The 19126-nt window shown below is 42.6% G+C and overlaps 1 protein-coding gene across 5 annotated transcripts in view; it reads right to left on the bottom strand.

Moving 5' to 3' along the window:
• caskin2b (CASK interacting protein 2b) overlaps positions 1–19126 on the bottom strand; it is a 125266-nt gene that overhangs the window by 26789 nt on the left and 79351 nt on the right. For all 5 annotated transcript variants that reach the window (XM_088599481.1, XM_088599485.1, XM_088599483.1 and 2 more), the window contains 5 exons: positions 18189–18284; positions 12926–13056; positions 7922–8030; positions 5355–5463; positions 3624–3718 (listed from right to left, as the gene is read on the bottom strand). In XM_088599481.1, the coding sequence (XP_088455607.1) occupies positions 3624–3718; positions 5355–5463; positions 7922–8030; positions 12926–13056; positions 18189–18284 (540 nt within the window). The remainder of the gene's footprint in view (positions 1–3623; positions 3719–5354; positions 5464–7921; positions 8031–12925; positions 13057–18188; positions 18285–19126) is intronic.

The following is a 19126-nucleotide window of genomic DNA, read 5'->3' as shown; positions in this document are numbered from 1 at the left end:
GCCCCCGAACTCCCCAAACACACCGGCCCCCAGACCGCCTCTCAAAACACAGAGAAAGAGCACGAGCGCCACTATTGCTAAGAATTCCCTAACCTTTCAATGGGATTTCTTAACTTTCATGAAACACAACAGAACAGTTCATTTCTCCCAAATCACCCTTGCTTCTAGTTTAGATTTTTTTTAATCTGTGACGCTACGACTAAAGCCTACCTCACAAATGATTCCCTAGGAACATGCCCCCTTTGACAGTACCGTTTTCCTTCTAACTCGCACTCCCTCTTTTCTCAATCGGTCGTTTCAGATAGACAGGCTTGCTATGAGTGACTCAACTGATGTACCAAGAGAAATGACTACTGACCTCATTGAAAGACAGCACATATTTAAAATACCCCGACCAGTGCTATACAGTATGTCGAGTGGGAATACTGAGGCCATTCAAATTCCACTGATGGCTGAAGGAGAGGGTGGGGGGAAGAAGTTCCTATTGTATAAGGAAGCAGAGAGGCCCATGGAAGTTGCTGAGTGCAAGGACGTGCATAGGTGCCACATTCCCAGTTCATCAGCTAAATGTCCGGTTCAATGCAGGAATGGTGTGATAAGAACGGCTTTCCTGTTCTCAGAGCCACAGCTCAGGAAGAAAGCACTTAGACTGCAGCACAGCACACACAGAGCATTCAGTACAGACCATTGACGCTATTTAGTTGGAAACTCGTGCCAGAAAAGCCCATTCATGTGTAGGTTCCCAGTGAATAACCTGCTTTCTTATGTTTTCCCTCATTAGTTTTAGTGCATCCAGCATTGTTTCCTAATTGCAGAAGCCCAGCCAGGTTCTGTTTGTGGACATGATAGACACCTTTAGAATGGGCAATGCTGCCTTGCCAAAAAAATTGGAAAGACAACGATACGCATATCCCACACTGACACACACACACACACACACACACACACACACTACACAGTTATGCAAAAGTAGAACTGCTGGAACTGTGCTCTCTTATTTCTTTCTACATTATAATCCACAATGGACGTTGGACTTAAAGCGAACTGGATTCTGCACTCCTGCAGGCTTCCTTGGTAAGAACATAAGAAAGGTTACAAAGAGGAAAAGCAGCTAGTGAGCCCAGACAGCTTGCTTGGTTGCTAGTAGCTAACTGATTTGAGAGAACAGGATATCAGCTTTGACAACTGTGCTCAATAATTTGTTCCAGACTCCCTAACGCCTGTGTGTAAAACTGTGCCTCCTGTTCTCAGCTTTAATGCATTTTCCCCTAGTTTCCGCTAGTGTCCTCTGGTTTTTGTTTCACTGTCGATTTGAATTTCCAATGGGTCCACGGGCAGTGTTTTCTGTTTTACGGCTCTGGTGTATATCTCTGCTATTTGCACATGAAACACTGCACTTTTTTACATTCGGTAAAAAAGGTCAGATTTTTACTCAGTCTTGGATTTAGTCTGACATTATTGTTGAACATTGGCTGATTATCAAGTATACCAGGATCTAGATCGATATACAGTAAATAAGGAGGATCAGTAGTTCTAATACAGATCCCTGTAGTATGCTGCTAATTATATCAACTAAATATGAGTATTCTTTCTCTGCTGATTATATCCTAGAAGCTCCTGTATACAGGTGATTCTGTAGATAAGTATCCATTATGATGACAATGACTTACATGTAATAGATATATGACTTTGCGGCCATTTTTATGAATGGATGTTATGTTTTGTGATTTTCCAGTCAAGGGGTATTACCCCTGTCCTAAGTGACTGTTGGAAGAGTTTTATTAACAGTCTTTGAGTGATCAAACAACACAGCCCGTATATCAACCAGAGAACCCCGAGATATGCTTCTGGACTCACACTGCTGCTGCTGAGCCCTTATAAATTAGAAGCAGGCAGCTCTGGTGAACAGAGAATGCATGAGATACAACACCAAGTAGGGAATAGAGCGTGCACACAGCCGTTTCTGCACAGGAAGACAAACCATACAGTATTTACACCATGAACTCAGAAGATGATTTTAATATTGGTCATAAGACTCGAGAAGCCATAGCTAGATTCTCTTTCAAGCCAATGAGCCCTATCTGCAAAGGTCTCCATGCTACTGAAACCAGTGCCACAATGCGTCCAAGTGCACAGACAGCCAGGCTACCTTAAAGCAGGAGCATCACTCCATCCACCCATCCATTTTCCACCCACGACAGCCAATCTTTGATCACAGGGGAGTCAAAGCCTTTCCTGGCAAGCAATGGGTAGGGCACACCCTGCACTGGATGCACGTCCATCACAGGACGCACACAGACAAGAAACACAGTCAATTCTCCCAGAAGTCTATTAATCTACCAGCATGGTTTGGACTGTGGGAGGAAACCTTAGAGTCTGGCGAAACCCCTTGAGAACACGTGTGTTTGTATGGTGAGAAACATTCAAACTCCACATAGGCAGCACCTCAGGTTCGCCATTGAACCCTGGGCTCCAGTACTGTGGGGCAGCAAGGCTAATTAATGCATCGCCCCCGCTCTGCCCAGAAATGGACAAGCACAGTTAAAATACAAATTTATTGCAGTTCATTTCCTTCCAAGGTGTTACAACATATACATCTGAATGCCTTGAGGACATGCTTTTAAATTTGTTTCCATAAAATCAGAAATTAGCTGAACTGAAAGAAAAAGATACTGTATATAATCATACTAGAAACTGCACTACAGAACTAGCAAGTGAAGGGCTGCTGAAGTGATTGATGGCCTGGGCCTGCCACAGCCTGTCTCTCCCTGTTAAGGCGCACCTCTTTCCTCCCACGCCCGGGCTGGACAGAAAATTACTTGGCGAGAAAATATTCCATCTCCTGCAGCATCTCTTCGTTCAAATGTCACAAGAAAGGAGTCGCAGCGCCTGCCTTGTGTTCAGAGCAAACGACCTTGGAGAGATTTCAACGTTCTGAAGCAAAGGTTGCAGCTTTGGATCGAAAACAACAAAAACAATGAACAGAAATCGTCCTCTGGTCTACCTATATAATAAAACAACAATCTCCCTGGCTGCCAGCTTTTATAAAAGAGCTCTACAAAGAACACATTGAAACATATAGTGAGTTACAGTTGAAAACATACCAAGACAATACCAACATATATAAAACATTACTATTGTAAAGTTTCTAAACATTATACGCCAAGACTATACTGTACATGAAATGGTCTGGAAAGCATTTGTGTAATCAGAACACCAATCCCAATCAATACTATTGGCACCTCTGGGGCAGTATGTCAATGAGTGTTAAAGGTCTGGATTTGAATCAGCAATCTCCACATTTGAGGGACTCATTCAGCACTCTGGACAGGACCCTGTTTCTAAAGGGTGAGCCTCTTGGAAGCCTGGAAGAGATTTCCTCTACACACTATGATCCTAACCTCCTGCTTCTGCTTAAGCCTACTTGCACGGCTAAGACGCCTTGGCTTGTGTAGAAATTCTTCCGAACCTGAACACTGAATGCGTGCAAAACACATCAGGAGAACTGGCTTGTAAGGAGAAGCATTTGAACTCAAAGCAGTCCCAAGTACTGATTCTGCACAGGACGTATGACCTTTAATAATGCCATAAGATGCAATTATGCCTTTGGTGCTCGTGCTTACCATAATGATGTCCCCTGCACGAATGTTGAGTGCTGTGGGGTCGTGGAGGTTCCAGTAGTCTTTCAGGGCCCTCACCTGCAGAACTCCAGATGCATCTGTGAGAGCAAGAGCGAAGGAGACAGAGAGCATGAAAGAGGATACATTCTCAAAAGGGGAATTGTGCAATAACTTCTCAGAATGCTGTCCATCAAACCTTTGTTTATGCCCGTGGGTACAGGACCTGAGAGCCTGATTGACAAGAATAACCATCAGCAACTATCACAGTCGCAGGGGAGGCTTAGTACACATGAGGTCATGAAATACAGTTTCTGGAAAATGCAGGCGGAAAACAATGTTTTTAATCATCCAACCAAGCCGCTGCAAGGCAGAGGGAAGGTGAGCATTCATTAATAGCATGACTGGAATTCAGCTTTTATTATATATAATCCTATCCTGTTTTGATTGTCACCCAAAGATTTCAACTGACTGTTGCCCTGTTCTGTGATAACATTGCTGGCTGAACACGGCTGAGTGTATTGTTTACAATGTATCTCTTAAAAAAAGGAGGTAACTCAGATGACGACCAATTCGGTCTATTAGAGTGGTCATACTCTTCCAGTGACACATTCACATCAGTGACCAGCAATCCATCAAACACTAATATCGTCATAACTCTTATTACTTGACGAGAAATCCTGTCATTCTTGCACTTTTTCAGTAAAACATAAATTCCTGAGCTCATCAAAAGAGCACATTGTCAGCTGAAAGAAACAGCAAATAATTTAAAGAAAAAGAACCTAGGGCCTCTGCCTCAGATTGGTAAACTCCACTCTCTTTAATATTTACTTTATTATTAGTGCTGATTATTAGACTCTAATATTACTGCTGATTACCCCTTTAGTTCAAATATCAAAGGACAGACATCAAAGTTACTAGTAAGGTGAAGTAGAAAACACATAGTGAGCCACAGAAGGTATTTTCTCTCCAAACACACTTGCCCAAAAGCATGGATTCTGATTGCCTAGTAGCTGAAAGGGCAGCGTTACCTAACAGTGGGCTACAGACAGCTGCTTTTCAAATTACAGTCAGCAGTGGAGGGTTTACTGTGATGCAGCAAAGACAAAGTGATACTGGGGCCCCAGCCATATAAATGCCATGACAGGGGATACTGTTGATGAAGGAAAGAGAGAACAAGAAAGAAAGATCAATGAAGAACAAAGTGGGGAAAAAACAAAATAATACCCAAAGACTAGAGGAAGACAGAAAAGAAGGAAAGACTAAGCAAGAGAAGTATACAAGAAAGGAGGCTGTTAAAGATTGGGCTGTTTTTTCATTCCTGTTTATTACCTATTAGTAACAAAGTGTGACATCTGTACACAGTTTAGAGTTTAGAGGAGGACATGGCAGCTTCTCATACACAAACATGACAGCATTCTATTCTTTCAGTTTTAATGGTGGTTCAAGGCGCTACTGCCAAATGTGAAAATAAAATGAAAGAAGCATGCCAACTCCGTGGCTGGGAAATTGTCTAAAAATTAACTAACCATTTATGTAGGTTTTGAATGTGACCATAATTTAGCCTTACAAAACAAAAAAGGTGGTAATAAAACCATGTACTACACTGACAAATCACTGCTGGAGGTTTTGTAGTCAGGGGTCCATGCCTGCTCCATCCAGGCGAACTCACTGTTAACACAAAACAGGACTACTGCCCTCCATCCCACAGAGGGCAGCACTGTGACAAAGCCTCACCTCGAAGGAGCTGCTTGATGTCCTTGCTGGCATGGGATGTGGTGAATTGGTTGACAATATCCAGGGCTGTCTGGTTGTAGGTGTTGCGGATGTTCACGTCAATGCCCGCCTGCCAGGAGACAATTTGGTTTAATAACGAACCCTCCAGAGATACTGGCAGTCATCTGCCCAAAACACAGGTCATATTCACAAGAAATATTCCATACTGTGTGAAGCTGTATAGTGAAGACTGCATTGAGAGAGCAAAAATAGCGCTCTACATAATCATATAAATACTGCATATGTTCTGCATATTCAATTCAATTCAAGGTGCTTTATTAGCATGACCGATAGGTACAATCAGTGTTGCCAAAGCAAATAAAAATAATAAAATTAACATAGAACAAAACAAAAAATAGAAGTAAAATAAAATCTACAGACATGTTACAGACATTTACAGCAAAGACATATTATATAATATCGACATATACTGTATTCGGCTGGAGCATTATTGGGAGACAGACTCACTGTTCCTCAGGCTGTGACAGGAGATCACATACTGGGCTGCCAGATCAACTGAGTTCCCTCCTCCCTCTCCCAGTAGGATTGGGACCTGTTGTGGTTTTGGCAGGTGTGGGAACTCTGGGATTAGATTTCTGAATTTCGGGAAGAAAGTTTCTCTAATCCCAGAGTATCTGTCACAGTGCAGTAGGAAGTGCACCTCTGTCTCTATTTCTCCCTGCTGGCAGTGGGAGCACAGCCTGTCCTCTCTGGGCAGCCAGGTCTGCCTGTGTCGCCCAGTTTCTATGGCCAGGTTGTGGTCACTGAGCCTGTACTTCGTCAGGGTCTGTTTCTGTTTGTTATTTTTTATTTTGGTCAAATATTCAGCTAGTGTGTATTGTCTGTTTAAGGTTCTGTAGCATTCCAGTTTATGTTGTGTTTGTGTGTGTGTGTCCCAGTGTGTGAGATATTGCTGTTTGATCTGTGCTGTGATGTGGTTGAGTCTGGGTTGTGGTGCTCTAGCAGTGCTGTCCTGAGGCTGGTTAGTGTTGGTGTGGCTCAGGTCGGTGAGCCTCAGGACCAGCTGGCTCAGGGGGCTCTGTTTTGGGCTCAGCTCTTGGCTCAGCAGGGCTTTGTGGTGGTAGGAATTTTGGTCACTGTTTTTTAGGTGTAGCCAATACTTTAATATTCTTTTCTGTATGTTTATCAATAGTGGGTACTGGCCTAATTCGGCCCTGCACCCGTTGTTAGGAGTTTTTCTCTGCACACGGAGGATGATTCTACAGATCTCCATGTGCAGAGTTTCTGTGGGGTGTTTGTCCCATTGGGTGTAATCCTGGTCTGTGAGGGGACCCCAAACTTCACTGCCGTATAGGGCAATGGGTTGGATTACACTTTCAAATATTTGGAGCCAGATTCTTGTTGGTGGGTTGATGTTGAAGAGCCTCCTTCTTATTGCGTAGAAAGCCCTGAGTGCCTTCTCCCTCAGTGCCTTCACTGCCAGGTCAAAACTCCCGGAAGAGCTGATGGTGAGACCGAGATATGTGTAGCTGGATGTGTGCTCCAATGTGTTGTTGTTCAGTGTGAATTTGTACCTGTTTCCCTGAGGTCTGGCTTTCTTCTGGAAAACCATAACTCTGGTCTTGTCCAGATTGACTGTCAGTGCCCAGGTCTGACAGTACTGCTCCAGCAGTGCCAGGTTCTGCTGGAGCCCCTAGATATGTTCTGCATATCTAAGCAAGCCAGGGATAGGTGACATGGCAGGCTGTGGAGTTGTGGTTTATGCTCTGGCCTGTAGGGTACTACGTTCAAGTTCACAATGTAGAAGACTTTTGTACCATTGAGCAAGTTCCTTTACCTCAATTTCTCCTTTTCACAAATTCTGGCAAGGGGAGCAGAGTTTATCCATCCATCTATTTTCTAACTGCTTTATCCAATTCAGAGTTGCAGGGGAGCTGATACCTATCCCAGCAAGCAATGGGCATAAGGCGAGATACAACCTAGATGGGATGTCAGTCCACTGGAGGGCACACACAGACATTAACACGCAACCAGTTTTACCAGAAGCCAATTAACCTACCACTGTCTTTGGTCTGTCGCAGGAAACCAAAGCATGTGGAGGAAACCTACGTGAACACGGGGAGAACATACAAACTCCACCCCAGGTCTGGAATTCAACTTTGGGCCCCAGAGCTGTGAGGCAGCAATATTAACCACTGCGTCATGACTCTCATACCAGTCTGCATGGTGGTGCCAGACTGGTGTGTTACCGACAGCCCATTACAACACAGTGCAAATGCAGGGCTTGAGCACTGTAGCAGACATGTTACAGTGGCACTACCAAACTACTGAGAGCCAACTGCCACTGTAATGTTGTATTTTCTACCTACTTTAACATCAAATGTTAATTATATGAATATAGTTCATGATACCATAGCTGTCTTCACAATGCCACCAGGCATGTACTTCAGGAGGTAATGACAAGGAAAATGAACAAGAAAATAAGTGCTGATATTTAGATTTATTTTGTGTGGGTTTAGGGCAGCCCGACCTGTCAGCAAAGCACACGGCAGCCTGTTTGTACTTACATCCAGAAGCAGCCGCACTACCTCGGTCTTCCCATAGAGGGCGGCCTCGTGCAGGGCCGTCCCAGCCTTGGTGATTTTGTTGATGTCGATGCCCGCTTTGAGCAGCAGCCTGGGAACAAGGAGGAGCTCAGGGTCATACTGGAGCATTCCTTCATCTTGAGAAATAGTTTTCAAGATCCCCAATTTTTCCTCCTATACAAACATCTTTCTCTGACTAATCCAGATTCCTGAAGATCTCTTACATGTATCAAAATGTCTTCCTGCGCCACAAAAATTCATTAAATAGGTCATTTAAGTCAATAGTTACTCTTTTCGCACTTTGCACATTTCTCTCCTGATTCTCAGAAGGTTATCAACATCTCTATAATGAAACTGCTTCTGAGAAGATGTCTCAGAACCAACTGTCCAAAAGCACAGAGAAGCTTTGAAAGTGTGGCACGATACGTTATCAGGAGCTGCTATGTTTACTGGAGAATATCTGTTGCGATGATAATATATTTCCACACCCGTTTTCTCAGACATGACAGGACATTTGATGCTATTGACGCAGCTGTGTCTCTTCCACACTCTGGATTTTATGAAGCAGTTAAAGTTTCTGCCAAGAAAAGGAATAAATCTTCTGCACTCTCCCTGACATGACAGTAATTTGTTACCTTTACAATCATTTCTGTGTTTGTTATCATTATGCCTCTTTCCTTCAAGCTTTTAGGCCATTAAAACATTTTTATATCCTTTCCTTCTTACAACTTCTTTATATGGTTTTTTTTTTTTTCTGGGCTTGATATAAACTAGTTGTGCAAGGAATTACAACATTTTTCTCTGGTTGAAACCAGATCACTTGCCCTCTGTGAACTGCACACTTGCCGTGCTTGTGATGCTGAAAGCATTTTTACAGATAGTGCTCACTGTGAAAAGGCATTACTCAAAGTAAAACTGGACTGATGTTGTCACTGAAATTAAAACATTCAAGCAGAAACACTAAACAAAGCCCAACAACCAGACCAAAAATTTCCCGACATGAGAGCAGTGCAGTAGGAGCTCTGAGCCGTATGCTCCGTTCTTCCTTATTTAAGGAAAGACCGGGATTTTCCATACTGTTTTGTGTGAAATGTAGAGGTGGCAGGAATGTACCTTTGTCTTAGTGCTCTGTTGACATTGCCATCTCAGATTAACACTTAAAAGAATTAGGAGTGTTGGATCACACGCAGCTCTGCAGCAGACGGCTGGAGCTGTAGGAATGCTGTCAGCACATTAGCCCTAGGCAGCTGTACCTCAACCCCCCTCCGGCTGCCCCCAGAATATGTCAGGCTTCAGAGCTCCCTCTGCATCAGCTACAGATTATACTACAGCAGCGAAGAGGACCAGCAGACCTAGGTTGCACACTATCAGCTTTGTCACACTTGTATTTCAGTGTTCTTGCTGTTTTTGGGAAAGGGAGAATGCAGCCCCATTTGGGCAAGGGGATCTCGGAGGCTCTTTGTATTTCTGAGATGTTTAACTAATGATATAACTTCAATAACTCCAACCTCACCTAATTTCTGCACTGAAATATTAGCATTAAAGCAAGATATTGACATTTATCTTGAGGTATTTACTCTGCAGCAGATGGTAATAGCACATTAGAGCTCCTGTCAGGCTTCTGTTTAACTAGGTCCCATGAAATTCTGTACTTTAAAACAGATCATTTTATTTAGGAAATCTGCCATCTAGTATCACACAGTTCAAAATATCCATCTGAGCTGGTGTGCAGAGAAAAGGAGATGATCGAGGAGGTGGAAAATCTCATTTTAGCTCAATCGCTTAAATCCTCAAGGGAGTGCTTTGGGAAAAAGCCCGCTACTTGACTTCTGATCTTTAAGTCATCCCATCACTTGATTTCATGTTTCAACAATGGCTGCCGAAATTGGGCACTATGGGGGATTTTTTGTACTGAAGCTGCCAGTAGGAAATTAATACCTGAAGACCTTTCAGAATAAGGGGGAAATCACCATTCAGATGAATGATAATAATCATACGGTACATACCAAGTGTGTTGATCAGAGAGCTTTAGAAAATCCATTTCTGCTGGGATGGACAAGATTATCCCTCTCAAGAGGTGGGTGCATCAGCTACTTAAAGCATTTTCCATATATTCCCATCTTTAAGCACTTCTTAGACCGTGAAACATCACATAGAATGAACCTCACTTTTACTCCTGGAACTTCTCCAAACACAGCATTATGACTCTTTGGCAACGTCCATGCTCTCTCAGTGATAAGAAGCCCCTCAATACTAAAACAAGAGAATTTTGCAGCCCCTCGCAATGTCTACACTTGGGACTGCAACATGGAGATTGCCAAAGATTCTCTCCATCAGATTTGTCCGTTTTCATATAGGAGAGCTGTATAGCATTTCATTTCCTCTTAAATATTAACGTACAAAAGGAATAAATTAAAAACAGTGTATAAAAAAATGGTCAAGAAAGCAGGAAATCATGTAGTTTTGTGCAGGAATAGTTGACAATCATCCACAAACAGGTCTGTTAATTGATCTTTTGAGACCTATGAAATCTCTAGGCCAGAAATGTGGAAACCTTGGTTCTGGAGAACTGTGGGATCATTCATTTGACATTCCGTGTCACCTGCATCTGATACTAGCTATGAATAAACCAATTTTATTGCTGAATAAGGAACAACAATGGTAATTATATTTTAACTGCTCTGGTCCTATTTTCTCTCTCTCTGTTGTAGACCTTGCCCAGACAACACTCCAATGGAGTGCGGCCACCTCATTCCTGAAGCTCTCCTGATGTGAACAAAATGCAGAGAAGCTTCAGTGGCACAGGGACTAACTCTGCCTGGATGCATCAGGCCTCTGGAACAAAGCCCTGTGGGTAAATTAGGTCAAGCCTTAAGACTGCTGTGTCAGAAACCAGCCCTTACAATGACGACATGAGCAGACCACGTATATGACTACTGAACCAGTGTATCCTTTGCATAAAGGACCGCAGGTGCTTGTGGAGCAAACCACAGGCTCACCTTCAAGAGCTTGAAACAAGTATCAAAGCTGCTGTACATAAAACAGGACTTCTCTAACATAGGGAGCCTATGCAAGCCTAGGTTGAATGGTTTTTAAGTGACATCACCATAATGGTCTCAGTAAGTGGATCCTGACCTTGCCTATTAAAACTGTAGCTGTGCTTTGTGGTTAGCCAAGGCTTTAATATCTTAAATACGGAGAGACATAAGAATAGGAATCATCCATATGACACTGAAAAAGATACTACTTCTTTTCTGGCTAAAATGTCTAGCTAGTTATTCAATAGCTATCAACAGACGTCACACTTTACACAGCAGTTAGTGTACTTCATCTGAGGGTGGAGAGAGGCCTGGTTTTGATTACTTTAAATTAATATATTTTTGCATGGACTAGGTGGACGGCAAGAATGCAACAGTAGGTAAGACAGGAGATTAATAATTATAATAATAATTCCTTACACTTATATAGCGCTTTTCTGGACACTCCACTCAAAGCGTTATACAGGTAATGGGCACTCCCCTCCACCACATTCTCTGCGAAAAATGCTACAAATGAGCAACTGTGTAATACATTATATAATATAACCTCTCACAAACTAAGTGGGAAATGCAAATATTGGTTCTGGGGAAAACAAATTGGGAGGCAAACCTGACCTTTGTAGGTGCTTTGATAACCTAGAAAGCTTAGAAAGTGAAATTAGAGTCTATCACCTCTACAAAGAATAAAGGTGGTCACACAAAAATTGCAGCAGTATGAGAGTTGTGTAAAAACAAACATAACACACAGAACAGGACGTGCTCTGCTGATTTACACACAAAAGACCTGCATAAAAAACATAAAAAATGCAACTAGTATAGATAGCCATCAATCTACTCTCATTTCATATAGAGTGTTGCATCACAGTTCATTCTCTCAGTGTAACTACTGCTCCTTATTTCTCAGGCTAAAACACATTATTTCCTTGTTTTTAACAGCTAGATCATTTGACTTTTTAATCTATTTTCAACTTACAACAGGTGGGGATAGAAATTAACATTTAACTTAATTCACTGCTTGTCTGACATTCATCGAGTAGACAGCTACTGTATAAGGAAGGAACCTATTTTAAACAAAGATAAAGCAAAGAGAGTTCTGATAGCAAATGTCTTGGCACCTGATTGAACTATATTAAGGTAAACTAAAACTATGGATTGGGTGCATAAAAATCCGCTAAGAGATTTGATTAAGAAAACAGTCCAACAGAGATATCCATTACCATGCGTAAATTAAAGCTCCATTAAAACCAGAACAGATGTAGTCTGCGAGACTCAGGAGCAGACAAGGAAAATTCAAGCAATTAAGCAGTCGCGACACACTTTCATCCAGAGCAACAACAGGTTTGTGAAATGGTTCATGCGAAGGACAGAACACCAGGAGGTGCACTCAGAGGGAGTCAAAGGCAGTGCCAAGAACAGGCTTTTCTCTTTAACCTGCAGGCAGTCTTGTGTAAAGAAGGCAGCATCAGTCAGGCAATGTACAAGAATCATAACTGTCACTGCTGTGCTGAACGGCCAGGACAGCCAAACCAAAACACGCATTCAGTTCTTTCAAATACTATGTAAACAACTGCCTCATATGGTTTGAGAATCAAGTCCAGTGCTTAAATTCTTATATAGTCTGCATAAGCCCTGTGTTTAAACCCACAGGGATTTCTTGATAAGCATTACGTTACTGCAATTTGCTCTTCACAATACTCCCTCCCCTTCCCTCTCTCACTCGGGAGTTGCATTAGCATCACGCCAAATCCTAGATTTACTGCTGGGGCAGAGGAAAATACTTTCCCAGAGCCTGCGCTGGTGAAATAACAGATTAGGTTGAACTGTGAGAAAGCGAGAGACAGACAGAGAGGGAAACGGGGGGGGGAGAGCAGGGCGAGAGGGGCGACAGAGAGACGAACCGGAGGGCAGAAGGAGAGGAAGGGGTGGGTGCACAGGGGGGCTCGCTCACCTGATGATGTCCTTGTGTCCGTTGCGCGCGGCGAGGTGCAGGGGAGTGTTGAAGCTGGAGTCGGAGCTGTCTTTCCTCTCTCCCTCCAGCAGCGCCACACTCATGTTACTACTTAGCAGCAGCTGGGCTACCTGGGGGAGGGGCGAGAGAGAGAGAGAGAGAGAGAGAGGGTCAGTCTACAGAGGAGTCTCCCTCTTCATTCTAGACTCTTCATCAAACTCGCACTGAGCCTCTCAACGAAGCAAAGCCTGACTCTGATCAGTCAGCAGACGTGGCCCCGTTCTATGAAATTCCATACTTGGCTAACCAATACTAACCATATTATCACATCAAGAGCTGCAAGAAGCTCAAACCCAGGAGCACATACCTCATCACCGTTTTCATCTGTCATCTCCCATCAGCTCTGACCAGCCTTACATCTGCATTCTTAACTCTTAAGATTTCCATCTGTCTGCTTCAGGAAAATGTGTTTTGTTGTGTAACTCATTTGTCATAAGAGCTCATTCAGGAACCTTACAACGCTTTCCTCAGGCTTAAAGCATCCTATTCAGACTGAATTCTTCTTTGGCTTTCTACTGAACACATCTGCTGGGAGGTTTGTGTGTGCTCCTCATCATCAGCTTGAGGCCCAGGAATGTGCCCCAAGTCACAGTCAGGGTTCTGCAAGAACTGCGATACCAGCCTTGCTGTTCCTGGGAGTCAGGACACTTCCCAAATTAGGGTGACAACCTGGACTCCAAGCATGATTAAAACAAAATTCCCATATAAGACGACAGCATTATCTGGTAGCTTAGACATATGCTGTACTCTATAGGACTCTACAGGGATGTAGAGTATAGTACATGGCTACGCAGGGCCTGTCGGGGCAAAGCAGAGCAGGGCCTGATGCAGTAGGTAATGTAAAAGGTGCATATTTAGATCATTACCTTCAGGGACATGGTGGGCAAACTAGACAATGCTACTATTTTTTGTAGTGCTCATTTTGAAAAGGCAGACCTCTTGTTGAGTAATTGTTGTGACTCAAGCACTTGAGCAAGTCTCCTGAAGTATACAGTACATGAGGTCTCTCCAGCTGCTTATGAAGTGGGGAGGGGGATCGATTTGCGCTGCCCCTGATGCCTCTCTGCACATGTGAGTGTAATGATATGGCTGAGCTCAGGGCCTCAGGACAAACTCATTCCATGTTCTGCCTGGCGCTAGCTAATCCCCCGAATGGGCACAGCTGCCGGGCAGGGCTGGCCCAAGATCATTCTTCCTGGCGCCACGGGCGGCTCATATCCCAGCATTCTGCTGAGCTTGGGCTTAGGCTGAGACCAATAAACCCCCCCACTCCCCCTGCCACAACAGGCCGTATCCATGGAAAATCTGATTAACATATCGATGCTCTCAGGATGGAAGAAGGGATCACTGCAGTCTGGAGAGGATTACTGCAACCCCGTCCCGTTGACAGAGGTAAACCGAAAGTAACACTGAAGCCTGTAGTCTCATCACAATCATTTTTCACATTTCTGTCTTACGCTCATGCTACTTTCATTGAAAGGGAGTTTTACGAGTTAGAAATGGGTCAGTCTCATAATCAAGGCCTTTGCAGTTCAATTCTTTGCGTCACTTCAGCAAAACTCTGGACACGGTATACAGTATGTCCTTGAGTGGTTATTGACAATGATGCACCAACAATGACCCATTCGCTTATTTAAGTCCTTGGCAATATAGAAGGTGTTTGTATTACCGAATATCCCAGAAGTAGTATAGCTGAAGTACTGTATGCGTCTTACTCACAGTAGTTGCAGGCCCTAGGCTTTGTGATTCACCCATGTGATTTGCTTGTGCTTGCTACACTTTGTTCCTGGTATGTTGCACTATTAAACTGCCTCTTTCTCTAGGCTACTTATTTAACCACTATACAACTAAGTCAATTGTAGTGACTACTGGTCAGACTGGTCACTGTTCTTTTATTTTTAAACAGTATCTTCAGGCAAACAATAATTGACATCCGAGTTTGACAGGACTCAGTGGGAATGCTGGTGTGGGAGGCTGATCTGTGATTGAAGGGAGATTCTAGCACAGAGCACTGGGTTACAGCTTCCTAGACCACGCCTGGCACGGAACGGAGCAGCTGATACAGAGCATGGAGATAGAATCTGGACATATTAAATACCACAGTGGGTCAGCGAACATGTGCCAACGTCTAAAGATATCCCTAACAACTGCAATTAAAATAAACCACGCTGTCAGATCCTACGTGCTTTCTTGCTCGTAAAGGCCAATAAAATGAGCAAGAGGAAATCAGACTTTGTAACACTAGCCTTTTGATCTCACAAATTTCAAAAACACATTTCTTAAAGGATCACAGCAAAAGCAGAAGGCAGAATGCAAAGGAACATGCTGCGCTTTCCATAAACTCAATTTTCCCAAGGGAAAGCAATTCCTGCAACCTTGTTTCCTCTTCGTAAAAACCATTACACATCTAGTTCAGGTGGGTAGCTGCGTCAGCATGCGCAGGCTGCAAAGAAACACGTAATAGGTTTATTCCATGCTGAAAAGAGAAGAAAGAAAACACAACGTTTGTATTCTTTCTCCTCTTTTCAGTATTGGAATAAACCTACTACTTGTTCCATTACACATCTATACTTGTTTGGCCTCCATTCTTTGTCCACGATTGGAAAGGTGTTGAAAATATGCTGTTTTCGTTTAGACACAGACAAGACTGAGCATGTGATGGGTCTGAGAACAGTCATGCATGATACTGGAAAAAACAGTAAGTCATTCAGGTTTTCTGTGCTTCCAGTGCCTGCTGGTACTGTAGCAGGAATGGCCACTCTTGGTCCAGCAGGTCCTATAGATCAACCATAAATCATCAATGCGAATTTCTGTGTTATTTGCCCTGCTGGCTTATGATTTCAAGAACACAAAGACATACGGAAAATTACAAATTAGAAAAGGCCATATGGGCTATCTTGTTTATTTGTCTGCCAGGAGGTTCTGGGTGCAAGAATCTCATCAAGCTGTTTCTTAAGGGGTCCCTGGGGGTATGCGCTTCAACAGCAGGGCTGGGCAGTTGGATCAATAAACCTGTGACCTCAATGTGCAACAAATAAATATACAATGTAGTCTTAATGCTCTGAACCACTTTGATTTGTGTTTTGTGTTGGCTTTAGCCTGGGCTTAAAATAGCAAGGAAGGAGACTGAACACAGCACTGACTGAATCTGCAATTGTATTCACTTCTATACCCTCCTCTGGTCTCAATTCAGTTCTATCCATATGCTGTAGACTTTCACATAACTTGTCACCTCCCAGAATGTAGCTTTTAAGGTTGTAATATAATTATGTTATTACAATTTCTTAACAGCTTTGTTGTATATTCTCACATTCCTTGGATAAATGTTGTACATTCTGGGAAATGGTAACTTGCAATTTTATTCTCGGCAAATCCATTTTTAAAACATCATTGTTAGTCATCTGCAAATCAGACTTTCTGTGAAAATATAATCAATTGTTTAGCAGACACCTTCTCTCCAAATGACTTTGCCAAGACTAGCCATTTAACTTAAGCACCAGACTACTCTGCCAACCAAGTAGCTTCTGTTTTTGATTTTTCTTGTAGTTTCCATCATGAGCCAGAATTCTAATGCACTGAGCAGCTTTATTTCTGGAACACAGCTAGAAACCAAACTAGCAAGATGACTTTTGCCACCCTCTTGTTTGTATTCTTTCTTGTGTTCTTATACTTCTGGGAATTGTTTGTTTGTAGTTCTAGGTGAACTTTGAAGGAGATAAATGGCACAGCCCTTTGAATTGGAAAGCATGTCAAACCTATAGGAAAGTATAGGAAAGTCTGGTAAACCAGGGTTATTGACATAATAAAATCTCTGGTGGAGTTCTTCAGAGCACCATGCCTAGTTGCCCGTCTGTGTCCTTATAACAGCAAACATTCATGATCAATACCATTGACAGCTGGCAAAGAACGACTAGCTTGTCAATCTGACACGTTTAAGGCCACAATGGGATTTGAGGAAGAACATGAAATAAAAATGTGCTTTCCAAATAATTAATTATCCTTTTGCAATAAAGAAATGACTGATTCTACAAAACCAGACTGCAGGATGGCTGGTGTCTGTTGTGCTTCCAAATGAATCCGAAAGCTCACAGTTCACCAGCTAAAGTTCACGACAGAGGCCTGACGGAAGATGGAAAGGCTCTCGTTATCACAGCCTTTGTCTCAGGAAGACTGGGAGAACAATGGAGCCCATCCCTCGACCTCAGGCTTTGTTTGAGCAGCTGTCACAGACGGTGAGGATGAACCCAGGTCAGAGAAGACGCCACATCCCCAGCAAATTTCCCCCAGACCCCTTTTCTCCTCCCGTCAACACTGGTCATGGAATCAATCACCGGCTTTGTTGATCACACACAGCTAAACACACAGGACTACTGCTGAAGCACTGTACTGTGTTCAAGCTTACTGTGATATGAACCCTAAAAGCTACTGTTTCTTTTTTCCAGGACGTGTTGTTCTACATACAATAAAGGTTGTATGCTAAATTATCCACCTTCTTTCTTTTCTGCTAGGTTTGACAGTAAGTCATCTAAAAATGGCTAATGAAAAAACAAATTGGGGGCCCTAATCAAAATATATAACGCGTGCAGCAGCTCTTGTAACTCCCTGTGCAACACCACAGACTGAAGCCCTATCTTATGACATCAGCTGATACCTCGGTTTCTTTTAAAGTCTGGCTGATGAGATCTTTGGATCAATTGACTACTGACTACCAAAGGGGCTAGATGAGCCGAGAGACCTCCTCTCCTTTTGCATCATGGCTGTTTACGTATGAGTCTTAACAGTGCCGATTTCTTCTTTCTAATACAGTTCAGCATTTCTCATAATCAGCATTGAAGCAGATTATGCTTATTAACTGAATATTACACATGTCTAATAATAACAGTACTGGGTATGGGCAAGTGCAATCAATTATAGGAGCTTGGAGTGATTGCGGAAGATGTAAATCTGCAGGTTTTTGTTAGATGTGTAGTATTGCGTAATGACTATGTACAGGTTGATGTCCTCTTTTTACGTTATATTTATTTTTAATGTGATATTTACTTGTACTGTTAATATATTTTGATGAGCTTCTTGTGTGTAAAACATACCTGCAGGGGTGTAAAATTTCTGGGAAATCAGGAAAGTATTATCGTATCATATAGGAATTTTAAATATGCACGATCAGGGCGCTGGCACTTAAGAGATCTGATAAAACTCAGCTCACCTTCAGCCTGCCAAACTCACAGGCGAGATCCAGGGGCGTTTTTTTGGCTTTGTTGACGATGCAGGGGTTGGACTGGTGCTGCAGCAGCATCTCAGACTGCAAGAGAGAGCAGGGGCAGAGGAGTGTTGACACATGCCATTAACAAAAATATTAACACACGCAAGCCAGGGTTGTGTGAATCACAGGAGCCAAGCCAGACACCTAGACTATTCTGAGACCCCACTCTAAAGATACAATGCTTAGCAAAAAAAAACAACAAATACTCTGTAAAAGGTGAAAATGCCAGTGAAACATTCTCTGCAAATAAAGAAACAACAATGATACATTCCACTTATCACTACAAATGAGAATTTCTTTATTAAAAACTCTCCAAGAGTATTTTTTTGTAACAAAGATCTGGACCTCTAACAATGTATTGTATTACTTAATTGCATGACTGTGAAATAATACTGACGTATATCAAAACAGCAGTTTCCAAAATATTTCTTAATACTATGTTTCTTACACTTTTCTTAAGAGAAACCAGGCTGTTGAAGAACAGCTTTTACTCTTTTTTAAAACAAGACCCAAATTCAGTCTGAAACTTCAAGTCACCTACCAAACAAACAGAGTCTTCGATGGTGGTTCTCCACTACATAGATATAACCAACTTTGGGCAAACAGAATGTCCACTCGAAAGATATACAGTAACTAGAATACTCAATTGATGGGAGGGGGGAGATTTAGTCAAATCTAGACCTAGATCTCTAACATTAGTTGTAAAAACAACATAGCTGACATCACTGATTAGATTCAAGTGTGTAAAATCATGTATTTCCTTGTCTATAATCTGTCTCTTTAACCTTTATAAGCCATTTGATACTGTGCTCTAGTCTGGCCTCATTCCAGCCATGCCTGCATTGTGCTTGTTAAGGACCTTTTCTGAAAATCCCCACGTG

This window comes from Lepisosteus platostomus, chromosome 11, assembly GCF_059453375.1.
Source record: "Lepisosteus platostomus isolate fLepPlt1 chromosome 11, fLepPlt1.hap1, whole genome shotgun sequence".
NCBI classification, from domain to species: Eukaryota; Metazoa; Chordata; class Actinopteri; order Semionotiformes; family Lepisosteidae; genus Lepisosteus; species Lepisosteus platostomus.
The sequence above is the reverse complement of the archived record's forward strand: the minus strand, read 5'-3'. Positions and strand labels throughout refer to the sequence as shown.